The sequence below is a fragment of the Girardinichthys multiradiatus genome, chromosome 12 (assembly GCF_021462225.1).
Source record: "Girardinichthys multiradiatus isolate DD_20200921_A chromosome 12, DD_fGirMul_XY1, whole genome shotgun sequence".
Classification (NCBI taxonomy): Eukaryota; Metazoa; Chordata; class Actinopteri; order Cyprinodontiformes; family Goodeidae; genus Girardinichthys; species Girardinichthys multiradiatus.
In genome coordinates this window covers 4,890,911-4,912,633 of record NC_061805.1, presented here as the reverse complement: position 1 = coordinate 4,912,633, position 21,723 = coordinate 4,890,911, and the positions used below count along the sequence as shown (strand labels likewise).

Below are 21,723 nucleotides of genomic sequence, written 5' to 3'. Positions count from 1 at the left end.
AATGACAGCATACGGCTAAACATGTCGTCACTGGTTAGATCGGGGAGGGGACCAGAGAAAATTACACAGTCCGACATTGGTTTGGCAAACTAACACACTGAGGCAACACTATCTTTGGCGACCTCCGATTGGCATAAACGAGTGTCATTACCGCCAGCGTGAATAACAATCTTACTGTATTTACGCTTATCCTTAGCCAACAGTTTCAGGTAGGATTTGATGTCGCCCGTTCTTGCTCCTGGCAAACATTTGACTATGGTCGCTGGTGTCTCTAATGTCACGTTTCTGACTATGGAGTTGCCAATTACCTGATCTAATTCTAAAATGACGAAAATACCATCTAAGATGAACAAATAAAAAGATTTACATTTTTTAACTCCCTATGGTGTGCATTATGATACTAGTAAGGTAAAAAGATCAAGATTTTGGTATGTCCTAAAATAGACTAAGTGAACATGGTCTAAATCAATTTAATATTTTTTTATGTTTGAAGTTGTTGGAGTTTATTCTCTGTAAGCAACATTGTACCATATTGGTGCACAAATGAGAAAAATTGTTTTTCTTTCTGAGCACCAATTATAACATAAATGTACAAAATATTGAATAGTTTCAACATGTTAAAAGACTAGTTTCAATGTAAAATAATTTTAAAAAGATAAAGCCCTAATTCAACACAGACTACAAATACCTTAAATTTCCAAGAATGTCACAATGTTAGGATTATTAGTTGAATCATAAGTTGCTATTTTATTCTTAGTCACTTATTGCAATTCTTGAGCCATCTAGAAATCGTGGCAAATGTTTTAAGCAGTATTACATTTGGGTGTCAAATCCCCAAATCAAAAAAGTTTGTAACAAATTCCTAGTTCATTCTTAGATATTGGAACCATTTTCTAATTGAATCTTAGGCATTTCTAAATGTTCTCAACTCTGTCTGGGATTCAGCTCGGAGCCATTGTTCCCCTTGAAACTGCCAAAATCTCTCCTCTGCTATTGCGAAGACAAACAAATAATAAAAGGGAAATTAGGAAAATAAAAAAAACATAAAAACAAAATACAAATGTTTTTATTCAGTTTTTTATTGCATTTATGTCTAAAAACAAGCACTTTAATTTTTAGAATATATTTGCAAGAACAATCACATTTTAACTTCTAAATATCAACAGTAATTGATTGAAGTAACATTGAAATAATTGAAACAACATTCACTACTGTTAGTCCCTCATCACTTTACATCTTGATGGAAAATCCCACAATTTGTCAAGAAAAGTAACCACTTCAGAATTAATTATACCTTGTACTTGTCATAATTGTTTGTTTATTCGACTCTGGTGGAAGCAACAAGTACGGACACAATGGATGGTTGAATAGGGTTTATTAAAACAGGTAAACAAGCAGAGTTTCAGATGGGTATCACACAGGCCTCCAGAGGGAGCACTAAGGAAGAAAGAATGGAGTAAAAACTGGTGCAGGAATATTGTGGTAAGAGGGTGTTTTGGATATTGTTTGAGTTCTTATTGCTGTTTGCCAGAGGTGACAAGCTTGAGGTGGTGATGCGAACATCTGTGAAGAAGTGCATCGCCGTCGGAGGGTGGACAGTTGGAGGTTTTATACTAGCTGGTGTCTTGTCGGATGGAGAGCATAAGAGAGCAGACAGGTAGGTGAGCGAGGAGTATCCAAGAGAGATCCATCAGCAGGCAACAAGAGAGCAACCAGAGAAGCAGCAGGCAACAGGAGAGCAACCAGAGAAACAGCAAGGCGGTACGCTGAGGCACATCCCAGGTAATCACTCCTGGAGTCCAGAGGAGGAAGTGCGAGGTAGTGATGGCGAGATGAAGCCTCTTGAATCATTGAGGCTTTCCATCCAATTGCTCAACTCATGAGCCATGGCATCAACATGCTTTATTTGCCCTACTGCGCCATCAAGTGGACAATAAATATAAAATAGGCAGAACAATTACAATGATGTAAATTTCTTGTGTAAAGCTTTAAATTGACAAAATAAATGAATGGTGTTTGTGATGCCGATAAATTCTGAATATGGTGTCAATATGATCTTAATGTGTCTTAATGATACAATGGCGGGATCAAAAGGAAAAGTGGAAACAAATATGGGGGAGGGTTGTGATGTGAATCTGCTTATGTTACTTATACCAATAATACTTATAATAACGGTCTTTATTTAACCAGGTGAAGCCTCCTTGAGATTAAAACTTTTTTCCAAGATAGTGTAATGACGCTGACACGATGTTCTGTTGAACTGGGTTTTTTATTCAACCACAACAATAATAACTGCACCGTCTCTAGGCTGCCACTCGCCCTTTCTTTTTGGACTGCACCCCATCCTCTCTCTCCCGCCTTGGCGGTTTCCCCGCCCACATGACCAGCACCACAAACGCAGCGTAAGTCAGCAGAGGCATACACAAACAAAATGGCAACCATGATAACATTATGGTGTGTTCACACCAAACGCGGATTCTGCTAATTTTTCACCTCATTTGTGTGCTTTTGCCCGCTTGACATTCCGCGTGAACGCTGCGTTGGCATTTGGCAACAAGTGGCAACGCTTTGCCACGTCATCAAATAGGAGGAGCTTCCATCTGCAGCTTGCTGGTTTCAGCTGAACATGGCGGACATGGATTTCACGGATAATCACGGTGTTTTACCTGTGGAGAGCCGAAAAACGCCACCGACGTCAATGTCCCTGGGTTCACCAGATTCTTCAGGGACGGGAACAGTTCGGAGAGTACCACCACCTACTCCAGGAGCTGCGTCTGGATGACAGTCGATTTCAGCGGTACTTCCGTCTATCCAGGACCCAGTTCGAAGATCTGCTGCCCCGCGTTGGGAGATGAATCGGCTTCCAGGACACCAACTGCCGGCGACCGCAGTGAAGCCAGTCCGAAGCCGGACACCGGACACTCAAGCTCTGCGGAGCCAGCAGCATCCAGCCCACGGCCGATCCGAGTCAGGCACCCAGATTTCAGCTAGCTGCTCTCTGTTGCTCCCTCTTCTGACACGCGGTGGTTCACTAGGGACCGTCAATAAGTTTCCAAACCAAACAATCGTGGAAAATCTAAGTGCCTGAATCGGATCGACCGTGAGCTAGATGCCGCTAACTCCGCGGAGCTTGAACATCCAACTTCAAACTAACTTCACCGCGGTCTACCGGCGCTGTATCCCCGCTGCTGAACGCCTGTCCATCTGTCTTCGGTGAGTAAATAAATCTCAGCTCAATAAAAAAACAGCCGATTTTTAATGTCCACATCTCCTAAATATAAGATATTTGTGCCTAAACATAACCAGGCCAGGTCCTTTCTGTACTTGTTTCAGTAAAAGTAATTCGTTCTGAGTCATACAACTCTGGCTTGCTGCACACCGCCACTATGATCTGGTCCTCCATCTTAACTGACAACCGCTTCTTCTCCGCTTTGGTCCTTCGCCCTACATCACAACAACATCCAGTCCCTGATTGGTTGACGTGACGCGAATTTAGGAAAAAGTTCAGATTTTTCAACTCGTCCATCGCGCCGCTCCAGCTTCGCTCCCGCTTCGCGCGCGGCCAATTTACATGTTATCCCTATGTAGAGGCGCGTTCAGGAGCGGAGCGTTGAGGCGCGGAAGACGCGGCAAACGAAGCGGGAGCGGAGCGGAGCGATGGACGAGTTGAAAAATCTGAACTTTTTCCTAAATTCGCGTCGCGTCAACCAATCAGGGACTGGATGTGGCTGTGACATAGGGTGAAAGACCGCAGCAGAGAAGAAGCGGTTGAAGATGGAGGACAAAATCATAGTGGCGGTGTGCGGCAAGCCTGAGTTGAATGACTCAACTAATTACTTTTACCGAGACAAGTACAGGAAGGACCTAGCCTGGACAAGATTCAGTGAGGAGACTGGAGTAGCAGGTAAAACTTTAAAAAAGCGCAATTGAACTACTGTCTTTTGGCTAATTTATATCGGCACGTCACTTGCTAACGTGAAGCTGTACCCTGTCTGTCGTTGGGCTAATTTTTAAAAGGGGGAAATATTCTCTATAACCTTTATAAGTAAAACTCATAAAAGCATAATAAGAATAAGACAATATCACGATTCATCCGTGAAATGGCAACCGCAGACAGGCTACAACTGCACTTCACTCCCCCGCCCCCCCAAAAAAAAATAGAGGGAAAACCTGCTTGTCGCCGATTGCCTCTTTCTGGAATACACAAATATTCATGTGACTTCATCTCACAAAAAATCCCTATATTTTCAGAGGACGTGTGCCGAAAAAAGTGGAAGGGTTTGCGGGACACGTACCTGAAGGAGAGAAGGAAGGAGCTGGAGAAGAGGAGGAGTGGAGCAGCAGCAGGTGCGGGAAAAGTGGAGGTTCTCTGCGTCCTCTCATTCCTCGACCCCTTTGTGGCTCCACGGCCCACCACGGGCCAGGTCAAGGAGATGGCAGAGGACCTACCTGCTCCACCCCCAGAAGAGGAGACGTCGGAGACAGAAGGTACGTTGCCAAAAAACATTTAATAATGAAAAAGAAAACATTAACTTTGACTTATGTTAATATTGCACTATCTTGCCATGTCTTTTTTGACAGACACAAATGGTGAGGACACAGAGGATGGGTCCACTCCATCCGAAGCACCTGCTGCCTCATCTGTCTCCGACTTTGCTCCTTCATCCTCTGCTGCTGCACAACCTCCCGTAGGTGTGTACATGTCAAAGTATACAGGAGTAGACCTGCACATCAACACAATAGCTCAGTGTGGTATCTAATTTAAGAACTGTGTAATCTTGCAGGAAGGAGGAGGAGGAGGACAGTGCGACCCGGGAGGAGCCATCTGAGGTGGAACGGGAGCTTCTAGAAGCTCTCCGGAACCGGCCACCACCTCCACCCCCACGGGTCTACTCCTCCATGGAACACTTTCTCCTGGATTTAGCTTCATCCCTGGAAGGACTGCCACTAGATAAACAAGAAATCATAAAGTTCAAATTAATGCAGATGATTTTTGAACATAGCACAGTTGTGCTAAATTTGGACCATATGGACCCCGAATAATGTGACATTTTTATGCATGTGGCAGTTTCTCCAGGGATGAACCTAAACTTCCTCTCGTTCCTTCTCTCCATGGCACTCCATCACTCTTCTCAGTACAAGGTCCTTCTGTACTTGTCTCCCTCAGTGTTGAGTCATACAACTCAGACACTTATGTAAATAGTTTTTTTATTGCAATAAATTTAGTTTCTTGCAAATATTGTAGCTCCTATCATTCCTGAAATGCATTGCACTCTTAACGACCTTGGAAAATACTACAGAAACGATAACTATAATATCAATAAAATATATATTACATTTAGGATACACACTGCTCCACCGCTGAAATCGACTGTCATCCAGATGCAGCTCCTGGAGTAGGTGGTGGTACTCTCCGAACTGTTCCCGTCCCTGAAGAATCTGGTGAACCCAGGGACATTGACGTCGGCGGCGATTTTCGGCGCTCCACAGGTAAAACACCGTGATTATCCATGAAATCCATGTCCGCCATGTTCAGTTGAAACCAGCAAACAGCAGATGGAAGCTCCTCCTATTTGATGATGCGGCGAAGCGTTGCCGCTTGTTGCCAAATGCCAACGCAGCGTTGACGCGGAATGTCAAGCGGGCAAAAGCACATAAATGAGGTGAAAAATTTGCAGAATCCGCATTCGGTGTGAACGCACCATTATGAGATTTCTGACGTGTGTTTCGCGCGACCAAAGCGGCAGACGCTTGAGTTGGGAAACCTGAACCTTTGTCAACCAAACAGAGAAGCTTAGCTTTCTGACGTAGTGACGTATTTTATCATGTGACGAAGATCCCAGGAAATCCCACAAAGTGGTGGAAGAAGATGGAGGATAAACGTATTGTAGCAGTTTGTGCCCATCCTGTTATTTATGACACCTACAGCTATGACTTTTGGGTCTGTTGGTTTCGTGTTACTCTACTATAGAAATATAACGTCAAAAACAGTGATTGATCTGGCTGTTGATGCTGGCCTGCAATTATTTTGAGCAGAACTTTGACATCTGCCTGAAAATAATTTTTCTCAAATTATTTTGCCTACCTGCTGAGATAAGCTATTAATCATTTACATTTGGATCAGGGTAATGTCACAATGTGTTAGTTGCTGTTTTACTGTTGTTTTAAAACAGACAAAATTACAGAGTTGACATTTTAAACTGACTTTAGTATCTTATATTATTTATTAGTGTGGTAAGCATGGTTAGCATTAGTGAAACCGCAAACTTCGTGTGTATTTCCTTGAGAATCTCCACCTTTGACTTGAGACTTTTCTTCTGACACTGATAGTGAAAATAGCTAACCTGGAGTCTTTTTTACTCAGTAGGTGCATCCACACTAAAGAATGTAATTATTGAGACCTAAAAAAGCTTAAATATGGTGCTTTTATTGATAAAAAATATAAATAAACCTAGTCGTCTGTCAGGTCCAATAAGGATGAAAATTCTCCTGCCCCAATCATAATCTGGTGAACATGTTAAGTTTCAGAGAAGAGTATTTCTAACCTCCAAAATGTCAATGATGTTGAAATGGTCCCTGAAACAATGTAGACTAATGTAGATGTAATGTAGAGAATGAAAGTGAAAAGTACGTTGTTCTATTTAGAGCTTTTTTGGGGTTTTCTCCTTGTGTCTGCAGAGCTTTCCATTTCCTCGCTAAAGCTGTTGATTTTGCTGCCAAAGAAAGGAATAAATGACACTGCTAAATTTAAAACGTAGGTCTTAAATTGAAGTTTTTCCCTAGGAAGGCCTCGTAATGAAAGGTTACTGGAGGGAAGAGGTTTGTTGGAGAATGAGTCAGACTGCAAAGATGTCACTTGTACATATAGCCACACAGGGAACTCCATGCAAACCCGCTTTCACCCATCAATCCTGATAGAAAACTTCAATTAGACATTACACACATATTTGGGACAACTGAATGTTATGCAATGATATCTCTAAGCAGCTCTCCCACGTCCTGCATTTCTCTGTTGTCACACCTCCTGCTTACATGCTGTAAACATTCCGGGTTCTGTTTTCCATTAAAAGTGATTGCTTTTTATTAAAGAGCAAATGCATGATGAAAGATTTTGGTTTGTACCACCTTATCAGTATATTGGAGGCTACCTTGTTCCACACAGTTCCAGTGTAATTATTTAGTGTGCTTGAAAGGTGCTGGCAGTCTCATTTACCCTGTAATGACAGGAAAAGCTAAAGTTGTTCCATGAAACACAGCTGAAGCATGTGAAAAGATCTGCCTCTCTAGAGTTAAAACATAGATGACATAATGAGCCTATAAAGCTTTTATTTTTCTATATATTTTTTTTTTCTTCATGCTGCCCCCTGCTGTCAATTTCTCACTTTGCAGTCCTTTCCACGTGTGTCCCTCCAGAACTGTCTGATTCGGGTGACGCCTCGCGGATGGGAGGCCTTGGTGACGGATTTCGGGCTGGCGAGAGAAGTGGTGGAGCTGCCTGTGAAAGATCCTGCCAGGAAGTTGTCCTTGGTGGGCTCAGCCTTCTGGATGGCTCCTGAGATGCTCCGAGGAGAACCCTATGACCGCAAGGCAAGTCCTGGTTTGTCCTCAGTCATTTGCCAGAAATTATATTTAGTTCTGTGTGCTGGAAGGTAAAGCATGTGACCTTGAAAGAAAGAAAATACTGATCCTTGTTTTAAATGTAAAATGTCAGTAAAAGTGAAATTTAATACTCCCAGATTACATGAAAATCTGGATATTTATGTTTTCTAAAAGAAATGGGTTTCCTACTTATTTCAGGTAGATGTTTTCTCCTTTGGCATTGTTCTCTGTGAAATATTGGCCAGAATCCCGGCTGACCCAGAGATCCTCCCCAGAACCAAGGTAGAGATCAGGAACAACCTGCCTGCATTTGTCATCCAATGGCACATCTGTACACTACTTTGTAAAAAGCAACCAATTTATATATGACAAAGATATGGTGTACTAAGTAAAAATTTTACTGCCCATAGTGAAGTGAATATTGATGATGGTGAATTTCAAGACTATGGGCTGGATGTGAAGGCCTTCAGTAAGCTGGTCCCTGACTGCCCGCAGCATCTGCTGGAGATAGCAGCCAGCTGCTGTATGGTATGTAGATGAAGAGAATTCTCCCTGTAGCTGTACTTAAAGGAGAGAGAGAAAAAAAACAGTGAGATGAGCATTTGTCTTTGCCCATCTGGTAGTGATCTACATTATTTCTACTGTGAAAACAAACTTAAATAAAATAAAAAAATATATTGTTCTTTGTTTGCGTTGTTGGGTGGTGGGAGCTGGTGACTACCTTCAGTGGTCATTGGGTAAGAGTCGGGGTACACCCTGGACTGGTCTCTAATCCATCACAAAGCAACACAGAGACACACTGGACACACAACCATGCACACACACACTCACACCTAATGGATATGTTTTAGGAAGACCAATTAAGAGTTAATATTTTGGCCTGCTGGAAGAAGCCAGAGTACCTGGAGAGAACCTATGCATGTAAACTGCATTCAGAAAACGCCCAGCCGGGATTCTAACCCATCATGCTACAAGGTATAAGTGCTATCAACCGCTGAACCACTGTTCAGTCCAATATTATCAGAACACTTAAAGACTTAAAAAAAACCTTCTTAAAGAACTTCCTATAAACAACTTTTCATGTAACATTGTTTAGGGTTCATGGGAGCTGAGTGGCCGTTGCAGAATTCTTGAGTTCAGAATTCTCATATTATCTGTCTCGGCCAGCTCATTGCAGGTGATCCAGGCTGGTACCCTTTTTCAGCTATAATGCTTACTGTAGGGAGCATAGATTTGGTTGAAGTGAGTAGTAGAGAGGATGAACCCATAAAATTACATGTGGCAGAGAAAACCCCAGCATTTTTAAGTTTTTGGTCCACCTTATCCCACCTTATCAAAGCCAACAAACCACCAGATCTGAGGCAAGATCAGCTTTTTAGCTTGCCTCCTATGCTGTGGTATAGAATTCCTGGAGGACATCTTGAACAGCTGCCCAGTAGTTCTGGGGAAGATCAATACCATTGGAAAATGTGGCAGTAGTTGGCTACAATTACGTGCCCATTAACACTAAACTAGCACATGGCAACAAGTCCAGGTTAAGCTCCCATGAACACAACAATGACCATACAGCAAGTTCTACGCTCTTCTTGAACCTAAAGTTTCAAGGCCTCCATAGAAGCTGCTGAAAAAGTCTGTTGGCAAAGGTAAATAGGTGGCACCAGTGGTTTTGAAATCACTTGTGATACAATTATTGGTACCCCTAACAATTCCTTTAAAATAAATGTAATGGAGGATTTTTCTGGGCTACAGAGAAGCAGCACTGGACTGTTGCTCAGTGGTCCAAAGTACTTTTTTCGGATGAAAGCAAATTCTGCATGTCATTCGGAAATCAAGGTGCCAGAGTCTGGAGGAAGACTGGGGAGAAGGAAATGCCAAAATGCCAGAAGTCCGGTGTCAAGTACCCACAGTCAGTGATGGTCTGGGGTGCGGTGTCAGCTGCTGGTGTTGGTCCACTGTGTTTTATCAAGGGCAGGGTCAATGCAGCTAGCTATCAGGAGATTTTGGAGCACTTCATGCTTCGATCTGCTGAAAAGCTTTATGGAGATGAAGATTTAATTTTTCAGCACGACCTGGAACCTGCTCACAGTGCCAAAACCACTGGTAAACGGTTTACTGACCATGGTATCACTGTGCTCAATTGTTGGCTTGCCAATTCTCCTGACCTGAACCCCATAGAGAATCTGTGGGATATTGTGAAGAGAACGTTGAGAGACTCAAGACCCAACACTCTGGATGAGCTAAAGGCCGCTATCGAAGCATCCTGGGCCTCCATAAGACCTCAGCAGTACCACAAGCTGATTGCCTCCATGCCACGCCGCATTGAAGCAGTCATTTCTGCCAAAGGATTCCCGACCAAGTATTGAGTGCATAACTGTACATGATTATTTGAAGGTTGATGTTTTTTGTATTAAAAACACTTTTCTTTTATTGGTCGGATGAAATATGCTAATTTTGTGAGATAGGAATTTTGGCTTTTCATGAGCTGTATGCCAAAATCATCCGTATTAAGACAATAAAAGACCTGAAATATTTCAGTTAGTGTGCAATGAATCTAAAATATATGAATGTTAAATTGTCATCATTACATTATGGAAAATAATGAACTTCATCACAATATGCTAATATTTTGAGAAGGACCTGTAGTTGAAGTGATACAAGATGTACATTCATGGCAGTTGCTGAAAGGTGCAGTATTATAAAGATATAAATAATAGAAATTAATCCTATCATTTGTGCACCATGAATTAGCTGGTCAGCTGTTTTGTTTTATTGTTTCTTTCAAGAGAGGATGTGTGCAGAACGCCTTTCTTATGAACTTCAACATGAATATTCTGATCTACCTAGATATCTGGACAAGCTTGTTGGTGTCTAATAGTATGCAGTATGTATGACGTTACAAAACTACTGGTGTGTTTTTTTTGGAAAATGAATAATAACATTAACAAGAATATAACAAAGAATAACAAGGAAACAAATGCATTGGTTGCACTACAAACCACACAGCAAACTGTTTCAATGGTGCTTAGAGTATATAAGAGCAATATGTTTCGTGTCTCATAAAAGACGTATATAATAACATTAAATCACAAATGGCAAACATGAAAAGCAGAGAGCAGAACTGACCTCTAAGATCGGGTACAGTTTGTCTTCTTTCACACAGATACCCAGATATCTGAAATAAAGAGCAAAGGTTAAAATATAGATTATAGATGCATTATTTCATTTGTGTGCAATAGCTTTTATTTCTGAGGGTGTTAAATTATATACGGCAAATGTAATGACACATGGAAATGTTGACTCTCATTTTTGACATTTTGTACTTTGTCTTTATTTAATAATTATAAACACAATAACCTGAAATAATATTTCTTAAAGAAAAACATGTAAGGATGTTTTTCTAAAATGTCTGTTGCCATTTTTGCCATCTGCTTCTACATCGCAAAAACGGGTTGTAGAAAGGAAAGGGTGATGTGTGGGAGAGTGTAAAGCCGGCGGAGAGACTGCCTCAAAGGATTTATTTTGCTCCAGGGGACTAATAATGTTTTAGATGATTTAGACTGAGCCTTAATTGTAACAACTTTGGCTGTGCAGTAGGACGGGTCAGTGCTTTTACCTGACAACGTTGGGGTGGGAGAGCTTCTGCAGCAGGCTGATCTCCCGTACAATGCTGTCTTGGTCAACATCATTTTTGTAGATCTTCACTACCATCACCTTCTGAGTAGTGCTATGCATCACCTGAGAAACAGAGGTATACTTTAAACAGAGCTGATGGTTTCTGATTGTTTTCTGAAAACTGCCATGTTGGCTCAGCAATGAGTTGTGTGAAAACCCAGCATGCATCCATCTATCCATCCATCTATCCATCCTGCTCCTCCTGCATGTTGTGGCGATCTGGGAACACAGATATCGGCCAGTGCAACAACGGAGTCCAGAATCCAATAAAAACAATGAAATCAAACCACAACAGAATTAATCTCAATTTTTTCATGCGGTTTTGATACGGACTTCCACTCCAAACTGTGTGAAAATGTGTAGGCAGAATTAGCTTTAGATTAGTTTTAAATTAACTATATCAATCATGACAGCTAGAGAAAGAAAAATGAGAGAGCTACAACCTGCTATTTAAAAATAATATGGCAATTGCACCGTGGTTAAGCAGGGAAATTGAAAGCAAATCATTAGCAAATCTATAAAACACTGATATTCATATGAACTGCAGAGGAGTACAAACTGGGAGATGGCTAAATCAAAATGCTGGGGATATTCAAGAAGTAAAAATGCTTAGCCTTGTGCCAGTAGAACATTTTCTATACACAAAACTTGAAAATAATCCTTAAGTGGAAATAAACCTTTAGATTTAGCAAAGGCTCTCTTAAGCACCTTTAAACCAAACCAGCACTAATGTTTGAGCATCAGTCCTTTTACAAATTGTAGGTCCATGAACCACACAGAGCTGCACTTACTGATATTCTTTGCTAAATCCATGAAACCACTTCTGGGAATCAGTCTTTTAATATCACCAGGTGCTGTTAATCATGCTGTAAATGATATGATGAACTCCTGTTTTTGAGTGTCCCCAGCACTGCTCAGAGATCAGTTAATTGAGATTATAAAGCATTCACAAACAGCTTGCTGTTTACTACTGCACAAATAAATAAAAGAGGTTATTTTATACTGAGATAGATAATATGATTTGTGTAGAAAAACCGTTACTTTGCACTACAATTTTCCACATAAACTCAAAACATTCACTGGAAAACAAGTTTATTGTGATGCTACAACATTAGTCCAAGTTGGCTTAAAGGGTGTGAAAAACCAAATTTAAAGACCCGGCTTTGAACAGTAAAACATCAGAGCATTTGAAACTTGTCAATGTTTTATCTTTTTGCTCTTTTGTAATTTTTAAATGATTTAAATTGACACCTGAAAACCTTCAATTGGGTGGAAGTCTGGACTTTGAATTAGACCTCTTTAACACCCTAAATTCTTTTGTTCACAACCATTCTGATGTTCATTTGCCTTTCTGTTTGAGAATATTATCCTGCTGTTGACCCAATTTCAGCCATGCAAACAACTTAAATGGGTGGTGATATGAGTTGATTTTGCCTCCACATGACCATCACCCCTCCACTACCATGCTTGAGACCTTGTGTGAGATGTTAGTGCTGAAGTGCTGAGTTGAGTTTTCACTAAACATGCTGTTGTGTATTTTGGCCAAATATGTCCACTTTGCTCTTATCTATTAACATTGCTTCCAGACACCCTGTTCGTTATTGAAATGCAACTTTGGAAACCAATTGGGTTTCATATTCTTATTGAGAAAAGGCTTTCTCCTGTAAACATTTCCAACACACAATAGTTGTTCAGACATTTTCTGATTGGATGCTTATGAACATAAAAGTATCATGTTGACTGATGCCTCTAGAGTTTGAACTGTAGCTCTTGGCTCCTTTGCAATTTTTCTAAGCATGATCTCCACATGGGGGGATTTTATACATCTTTTCCTTGAAGACTGACAACTGTATAACATGCTTTTAACTTGTGACTCATCTTTCTCTCTGTAGGGTGAGGGTCTTCAAATTGTTGGGAAATAGCTGGCTATCCCTTCCCAGAATGATGAGCATTACCAGTAGCTTCTCTAAGCTGATGTCTCTCCATTTGGCATCGTGTTAATCTGTATTCTCTACACCAGCAAACGACCAAAATGCTGCTTTTATAAAGGTGGTGACACTGATAATGTTTAATTGTACAAAGTCATTTCCTCAGCAGCCCCTGAATGCTACTTTCACTACTAAATCCTACTGAAGCACCAATGGTATACTCAGCATTTCCCCAAACTGCACTGACAATCATAGAAACTTATTTTTCCCGTGTCTTTGGAGGAATCCGAATATTTAAGATGGACAGAAATTAGCTTCAGAATGAGAATTATGTAAGGTGAGAAACCTTTGTGCCCACACAGTTTCAAAAGCAGGTGGGCCAATCACAGAATGGCAAGAATGTCCATATTAGACCCTCAAACAAACAAAGCTTTGATGGCAGCTCAGGTGTAGACCAGCAACTTGCAAATCCGGAGGAGGAGGGACAGATGGAATACCTTGTAGACTCTGGAGAAGAAACCACTCCCAATAAGTTCAGCTCGGAAGTTTTCCCAGAATTCCAGTTTGCGCAGAGCTGTGCGGAGTTTCTGCCAGCGGTCCACATGGTAGTACTTGTCTGAAGACTCACTGTACAAGGTGGGACTGGTGGGCTCTGAGGACATGTCCACATCACACATCCTGGAAATGTCTGCTAGAAAAAGAGAAACATGCAGACGTGGAGTGTTAAAAGTGTACTTAGTTCTGCTTCATGATGAAAAAAGACAGAGATCAATCATTCTTCAGAGAAAACAAAGACTTTGGGAATTGATCACATCAGATTAGTGTTTAGTTCAAAATGTTCTGATGCAAAACCAGGTATCAATTTGGCCTTTTTAAAAAAAGAAAAAAAAAAAGAGTCCTACCGTGGCATTACAACTCAATTAAATTAAATTAAATTCAATTAAATTCAGCTTTATTTATGCAGCACCAATTCACAACACATAATAATAATAATGCATTTTATTTGATAGCACCTTTCAAAACACCCAAGGACACTTTACAACAATAAAAACACAATTACACCAGTCATCTTAACACATGTCATCTTAAGTCACTTTACAAAGTCAATTCAATCAAATCATACAGAAATAAAGTCAGGTACTTTCTCCAGGGCGCTATTGCATAGCCCACTCCAGGTCCCCAAAAGAGCGCAGGGAGGTTTCCCTCAGCCTCTTCTGCACGCCACAGATGCCGTCCAAAGATGGACGCCTCAGCTCCTGTTTCCACTGAAGGTCGGCTCAAGGCCTCAGTTCCTGTTTCCACCAAGGATTGGCTCGACACTTCAGCTCCTGGTTCCACTGAGGGTCGGCTTGACACTTCAGCTCCTAGTTCCTTTGAGGGTCAGCTGGGCACCTTGGTCTCAGCTGCTGCTTCTACTGGTGGTCAGTTGGACGCCTCAGCTTCTGGGTCCACTGGGGGTTGGCTCGACGCTTCAGCTCCTAGTTGCTCTAGGGGTCAGCCGGATGCCCCAGCTTCAGCTCCTGGTTCCACTGAGGGTCGACTCGACGCTTCAGCTCCTGGTTCCACTGGAGGTCAGTCGGACGCCTCAGCTTCAGCTCCTGGTTCCACCAAGAGTCGGCTCGACACTTTAGCTCTTGCTTCCACTGAATGTCAGCTCGATGTTTCAGTTCTCGCTTCTACTGAGGGTCTTCTCAAAGCCTCAGGTCCTGCTCCTGACCAGCCATCACCATCTACACTCCTGACTCTGTTACCATCATCGTTGTCATCTACACTCCTGATTCTGCCACCATCATCACTGCCGTCTACACTCCTGACTCTGCCATCGGCATCATCTTTAACATGGACACTCCTAGTTCAGCCTTTGTTGCCTGTATCTTCGTCACTAACTACAATCCTGGCTCAGCCTCCACAATCATCACCACCCTCAGCTCCTCCTTCAGTTTTCCCTGAGGGCTCTGCCGGTGCTTCAGTTCCTGTCTCCGCTGGAGGTCAAACAGATGCCTCAGCTCCTGCTCCAGTCTTTCCAGAGAGTTCTGCCACCGCTTCAGCTCCTGTCTTTGCTGGAGGTCAGCTAGGTGCTTCAGCACCTGCTGCAATCTCCGCTGGGGGTCAGCCAAACGCCTCAGCCTCTGCTGCAGGTCAGCAAGAAGCTTCAGCTCCTTCTCCTCAATCGTTGCAGACCTCCCAGACTCCTCAGTCAGCCTGAACTTAGGGCCCACTCGGGACAACAGTGCACTGTTATGATTTGGGGTTGTTTGGTTTTTGGTTGTGGGTTTTTCCTCATATGTTTCTCACAGTTAAGGGTTTGAATAATGCTTCTGTTTATTATTTTCCTGGTTGTGGTTTAGTTTTTGTCTTCTAGTTCATGTTTTGTCAAGTTAGGTTTTTGGATCTGGTTATGCTTTAGTTTCATGTTTTTCTAGTTAAGTTTCAATAAGTTTGTATCCTTGAATTTCTGTTTTGCTCCAGTCACTTTGTGTTCTGTCCTGTCTGTCAATTAACCTTATTCGGTTCACCTGCACTAAGCAAATCATTCTCCTCGTTTCACCTTGTTCTTGCTCCATATATACACTCTGTTCTGTTCATTCCTCGCGGAAACATTTCGGATCATGTCACTCTGTGTTCAGCAGTTCATGCTGTTCATGCCAAGCCTTTCCCTGCCTTGCCACCACCCTTCGAAGTAAGTTTCATTTATTAAACCATTTCACTTACCATCATGCTGCCTGCTCGTCTGCATTCCGGGGTCCTCCGTTACACCGCACCTGACAGAATGTTTCTGCCTAACATGGATCTCGCAGACGGTAAGCAAGAGAGCGCCAGTGATCGCAGGGCTCAGCAGCAGATGGAGGAGGCATTGAGACATCTGCCGGCCAATCTGGAGGTTCTGCCCTCACCACTACTGCTGGAGCAGATGGAGCGTGAGGCAGTTCAGCGTCGTTCTCCACCTGCTTCCCTAGTTGCACACCCTGATCTAGCTGCGAAGCCATCGTCTTCCTCCTGCCACAGAAAACGCCGGCGTGGAGCCTTTCCCTGCCTTTCACCCGGCGAGGAGGAGTCTCCCATGGCCGCTGCTGTGAGATGTGGAGCTGTCGATTGCCTGCCAGCTGATGTGAGGGCTGCAGCTCTGCCCATGACGTATTCGATCGCTCTAGCCCGGTGTTCTGAGGCAACACCAGACGAGTTGGAGGGGCGGTTAAGGTTTTTTGCTCGCCAAATCAAGAGCTTCAGGAGGACCAGTCTCCTGTATTCCTCTCCTGAGCTTAGGGAGATAATCAGGCAGATGGAGAAGGATTATGAGATAGCAGTAAAGCAGTTTTACTGGCGCCCACCTCCATCCTCATTAGCTCTCCGGAGCGGTGCTGCTGTCCAGCACACGTCAGGTCTTCAGAGCTCTGCTGCTGTCCGGCCCACGTCAGGTCTTCAGAGCGCTGCTGCAGTCCGGCCCACGTCAGGTCTTCAGAGCGCTGCTGCTGCAGCTCGGCCCATGCCAGGTCCCCAAAGCGCCACTGCTGCAGTTCTGCCCACGCCAGGACTCCAGAGCGCTGCCATTGTACAGCCCAATCTGCCTCAACCTCCTCCACACGCCGAAGAGGACGTCGGAAGAGGGACACCTCGGCTCAAGTCATCGGGGGTCCCGGCGACGCCTCGGCTCAAGTCATCAGGGGTCTCGGCGACACCTCAGCTCCTGCTCAAGCCACTGAGGGTCTCGGCGATGCCTCAGCTCCTGCTCAAGTCACTGAGGTGGAGGCAGGAGGTGAGGCATCGGGGGTAGAGCATCCTGACTTGAGCAGGGGGGACTACAGCATGTAAGGGGGTTGTGTCTTCTTCTTGGATGCGGGGTCACGGGCATCTGGATTGGCACGGAGACACGGTGGGGTGCTTGAAGCAGGGCTGTGTGTGGTGCTTGCGCTGTGTGGGTGTTGCTTCGTCAGCCTGTCGGGGATGAAGCTCTCCTGTGGGAGTGTGCCCATGTGCTGATTTATGGCCGACGCCTCAGTTCTTGCTCAAGTCACTGAAGGTCTGGCCGACGCCCCACCTCCATGCCGTTTGGATTCGGGAGTATGTGTTTGATATCTGTTTCCTGGTTGGGGGTGGCCCAATGGGGAGATTCATGTCGGGTTCATTGGGGGTGGAAGGCCCATGCGGTTGAAATCGGAACTTATTGGGGATTGGGACTATTCTATTCTGTGACGGCTCTGGTTGGTGGGCTAGTTTCGACCATGCAGACCCCTCTCTTGTACATGTCTTTTGTATGTGCCTGTTTTTTTGTGTCAGGTTGGGTCTTGGGCTGAAAATGTATTCAATGCCTCCTGATAAATGTACCTATTTGAGGCATATATATAGTGAAGAGAATTGGCTCAAGGACTGAACCCTGTGGTACTCCACAATTAACCCCGGCGTTTAAAGATGATTTATCATATACATGGACAAACTGGAATCTGTCAGACAAATTTAAACCAGCCTAATGCTGTTCCCCTGATACCTATAGCTTATTCCAGCCTTTCTAAGAGAATATTGTGATCAACTGTATCAAACGCAGCACTGAGATGTAACAGAACAAGTACAGACACAAGTCCATTATCTGTGGCCATAAGAATATCATTAGTGACTTTCACTAGTGCTGCTTCTGTGGTATGATGAGCCCTGAAACCTGACTGAAACTCTTCAACCAGATCATTTGTCTAAATGCTAACACACGTGATTAGCAACTATTTTCTCAAGAATTTTAGATAAAAACAGAAAATTGGATATAGGTCTGTAATTTATTAAATCATCATCAAGCGAAGGTTTCTTAAGCAAAGGTTTAATTACAGCTACCTTAAAAGCCTGTGGTACATATCCATTTACTAAGGATAGATTAATCAAATCTAGAATGGGGCTGGTAATCAAAAGGAACACCTTCTTAAATAATAAAAGTTGAAGGTTTAGATGAAGCTAATATTTTTGATAACTCAGGAAGCTCCACTGGATCAAAGCAGTGCAAACACAGATCAGATTCTACAGTTACTTCCATTGCTGTCTCACTGAGGATGAAGTAATTGTGTTCGAGAGTGTCAATGATTTTATTTTTAATAGAATCATTTTGTTTCAAAAGAATCCTATAAAGTCATTACTGCTGAGAGCTGGGGTATGGATGGCTCAACTGAGCTATGACTCTGTGTAAGTTTAGCAACTGTACTAAAAAGAAACCTAGAATTATTCTCATTCTCTTCTACTAATGATGAGGAAAAAGCTGTTCTAGCTTGGCAAAGTGTCTTTTTATACAACAGTAAACTATTTTTCCAGATTAAGTAGGAGTCCTCCAGGAGTGTAGAGCACCAATTTCTCTCTAATTTTCTAAAAGTGTGCTTTAAAGTACGCAGCCCTGAATTAAACCAGGGAGCCAGTCTCCTATGAATAATTACCTCCTTTTTAGGGGGTCTGCAATGTGTCATGCAACACGCAGTGAGGAACGCTATGAAAAAGAGAATCAATTTGTGAAGGTGAAGAAACAAAATTATGGTAAGTAGGTTTGCTAATGTTTTGAATTACGCCATTAAGTCCAAGATAGCATTAAAGGCTATATTTAGACAATTGGGCATCAACATGAATGTTAAAATCCCCCACTATAATGACCCTATCTGTATTTAACACTAAATCAAATAAGAAGTCTGGGAACTGATCTACAAATTTAGAATAAGGTGGACAGTAAAAGACAACAAACTGAAGTGGTTTTAGTGCTTTCCAATTTGGATGAGGAAAACTAAGGATTAAATATTCAAGAGTTGTAGCCATTAATTGGTCTTTGACTAATAAATAAATCGGACTGGAAGATGGTTGCTACTCCTCCTTGTGAAGGGGAGTTAGAGTTCATCCTGCACTTGAAATATAGATTTCCACCAAAGATTCCATATATGTAGACATTTTCAATTGCAGTATTGCACACACTGATGTTGCAATGATGTGTGTGATTTTGCAGCTCTAGTTGGTTGCCTTTCATATAGAAAATGCTATAAAATAACTGTTTATGTTTCCACTGATCTGAAACGCTGAGAGCAACTGACACCATAATGAATAATTACTGTTTTTTTAAGAAAGAACATATTTTGTGGGGCCATTCCCACCTTCCATGGTGTGAACACATGACATATAAGCAAAAGAGACAAATAATGGCTTTATAAAATAATTTTAAGTATTAGTTTTCACTCAATTTGAGAAACAGAGATATTATCAGCATAACCATGTTGGCAAGCTAACTGGGGAACTGGAACAATGAAAAAATACATCTAATGATGCCCTAATTTGCATTTCCTTGATCTGATTTCTTGCATTTATCAAGCAAACACCAGCTTGAAATTCCCACTTTTACTAAACTGATCAAGGCATGACAAAGGAAGACAACCAAAAGGGCAATTTATGAATTTATCAGCATGAAAACGACCCTGGATAAAAGAGAAGCTCACAAAAGCCCCGGTTTCACCATCCCACTTACTAACTGCATAGATGAGGCAAAGGGCTTCTTCTTTACAGAAAGAAACAAAGACGCTGCATAATGTGAGGCTTAAAAAAGACTGAGGTGATCACTAACCTCAGACAGCGAGTTCTGGAAATATATGCTAGGGTATTCGTTACACCAGGAAACTGTTCTCACCAAAGCTAAGAAGTGCCTTACTAAAGCTGGGAAAACACAAAGTCTTAGAACGTTCTTCAAAATGTTTTTACAAATTCATTCTAAAATTTCAAATCCTAATTTCAGTGTAGTATCGAGTGTATTTTCTCACACACATGTACATGAGTGTAGCTGTTTTGTGATGTTATTTATTATCTACTACTCTTGGAAAGGTTCATTAAAAAAATCCAGCAGGGCTGCCTTAGTCCTCGACGCAGGCTGTTGCGGAATCAAATCCCGGCCCATCAACGTTTGCTGCATTCCCTACCCTGCTCTCTGCCCTAAGTTCCTGTCAACTTACTTTTAAAAACATAAAAAAATAAAGGCCACTAATACTTATTTCTGACAGGGATCCAAGCTAATCTATTGGCTACTCAAAACGCAGTCCTGACAGAAGGCAATTTTTCAAAATGTAAACCAAGTTGACCCTCAATGATCATAAATGAATTAAAATTTTAGTTTCAAAGCATCACTGGTAACAACCAGTCTGCATAAAAAGCTGGCATGTTCTCCCTGTGTATGCGTGGATTTTCTCCGGGGATTTCGGCTCCCTTCCACTGTGCAAAACAGGATTATTAGTTTGATTGGTCTCTCTAAATTGCTCTTAGGTATGCATGGGTGTGTGAATGCTTGCTTGTCCTGCGTGTTTCTGTATTGCCCTGCGATGGACTGGCGACCAGTCCAGGGTGTACCCCACCTTTCGCCCGCAGACCGTAGGGGATAGGCACCAGCTCCCCCTTGACCCTGTACAGAAGAAGCGGGTATAAAAAATTGATGGATGGAAGTTTCAAAAGAAATGTCTAGTAAGCTTCATGCATAATAATTTCTGGAAAATTGTTCATGAATTTTTGATGTTTTCTCAATAAAATTTCAAATGTTTCTTTTATACAATGGAGATTAATTTTTTTAGCCAGCTTAATATCTGATTAACATGAAATAATTTTATGCCCATTAGAAAAACTAAAATAATATGCTAAAACACACATTTAAGATGATTTACATTCAATCTGTATTTTAATATAGCAAGAGTGATATTGTACTTTTGGATGATTCAGTTTTTTTTATTTTGTAACAATTTAATAGTTTGAGTTGTTTCCATGAAATTAAATCAAATGGTTTCAAATTCGTTATTTGAAAGAAACTGAACGATTTAAGAAAGTTGAACAAACGTAATAAGTTAACTCAGACAAATTTAATTCAATTACTTGTACCAATTGAAGCAAATTATTTAAGTTGGATCAACTATTCTCTTTTTTCAGTGCATCTGAGCTCAGGTATTCATGTCAATTCACTGTCAATAACCTTATGATAGAATGCAGCTTCATCTTCCAACGCAGATCCTTTTTCACCACAACACAGTGGAAAAGTCCCCTCACTGCAGAAAAGACCACATTTATCTACCAGTTTCTGACTTTATAATGCCACCATTGGTGAAGTAGACAGAAAAACACTCTTTGCTTTAGAACCTTACACTGAACCCAGAGGGAGCATTCTACCTTTTTCTGGTTTCCAACCATTTCTTCCATTTAAGGTACACTGCTTGTTTACTACAAGCAGTATGCCCTAATTGGAAAAAGGGTACTGCTTTTTCCCTTAGGGCATCTAAAGCTTTAGCTATCTAAAAGGTAAAATAATGTTTTGCAAGCCATATAACATATAATTATGTGGGTATAATGCACTGAAATTCATCTGAAACCTCTCAATACTGAGCAACTCAGCTCAAAGTCTGGTGAAAATTTATGTGCTCCCTTATAGATTTATTCTGCTTTTGTCACACTTCAATGTTTAAGACCATCAAACAAATGTAGACATCAAAGAAAGATACACTGAGTAAATACACTCAAAGTTTTTTAGATACACTTTCTCACTTAATGG

The 21,723-nt window shown here is 42.0% G+C and overlaps 1 protein-coding gene across 3 annotated transcripts in view; it reads right to left on the bottom strand.

Annotated features, from left to right (window-relative positions):
- LOC124877366 (cyclin-dependent kinase 1-like) overlaps positions 1 to 21,723 on the bottom strand; it is a 110,334-nt gene that overhangs the window by 38,145 nt on the left and 50,466 nt on the right. Inside the window, exons 2-5 of one of the 3 annotated variants that reach the window (XM_047380488.1) lie at positions 13,697 to 13,890; positions 11,213 to 11,334; positions 10,723 to 10,771; positions 5,616 to 8,162 (exon numbers count right to left, since the gene is read on the bottom strand). In XM_047380488.1, the coding sequence (XP_047236444.1) occupies positions 8,043 to 8,162; positions 10,723 to 10,771; positions 11,213 to 11,334; positions 13,697 to 13,890 (485 nt within the window). In that variant the 3' untranslated portion in view covers positions 5,616 to 8,042. Of the gene's footprint in view, positions 1 to 5,615; positions 8,163 to 10,722; positions 10,772 to 11,212; positions 11,335 to 13,696; positions 13,891 to 21,723 lie in introns of those variants that run through there. The other 2 variants (XM_047380486.1, XR_007040502.1) reach the window with 2 other exon arrangements.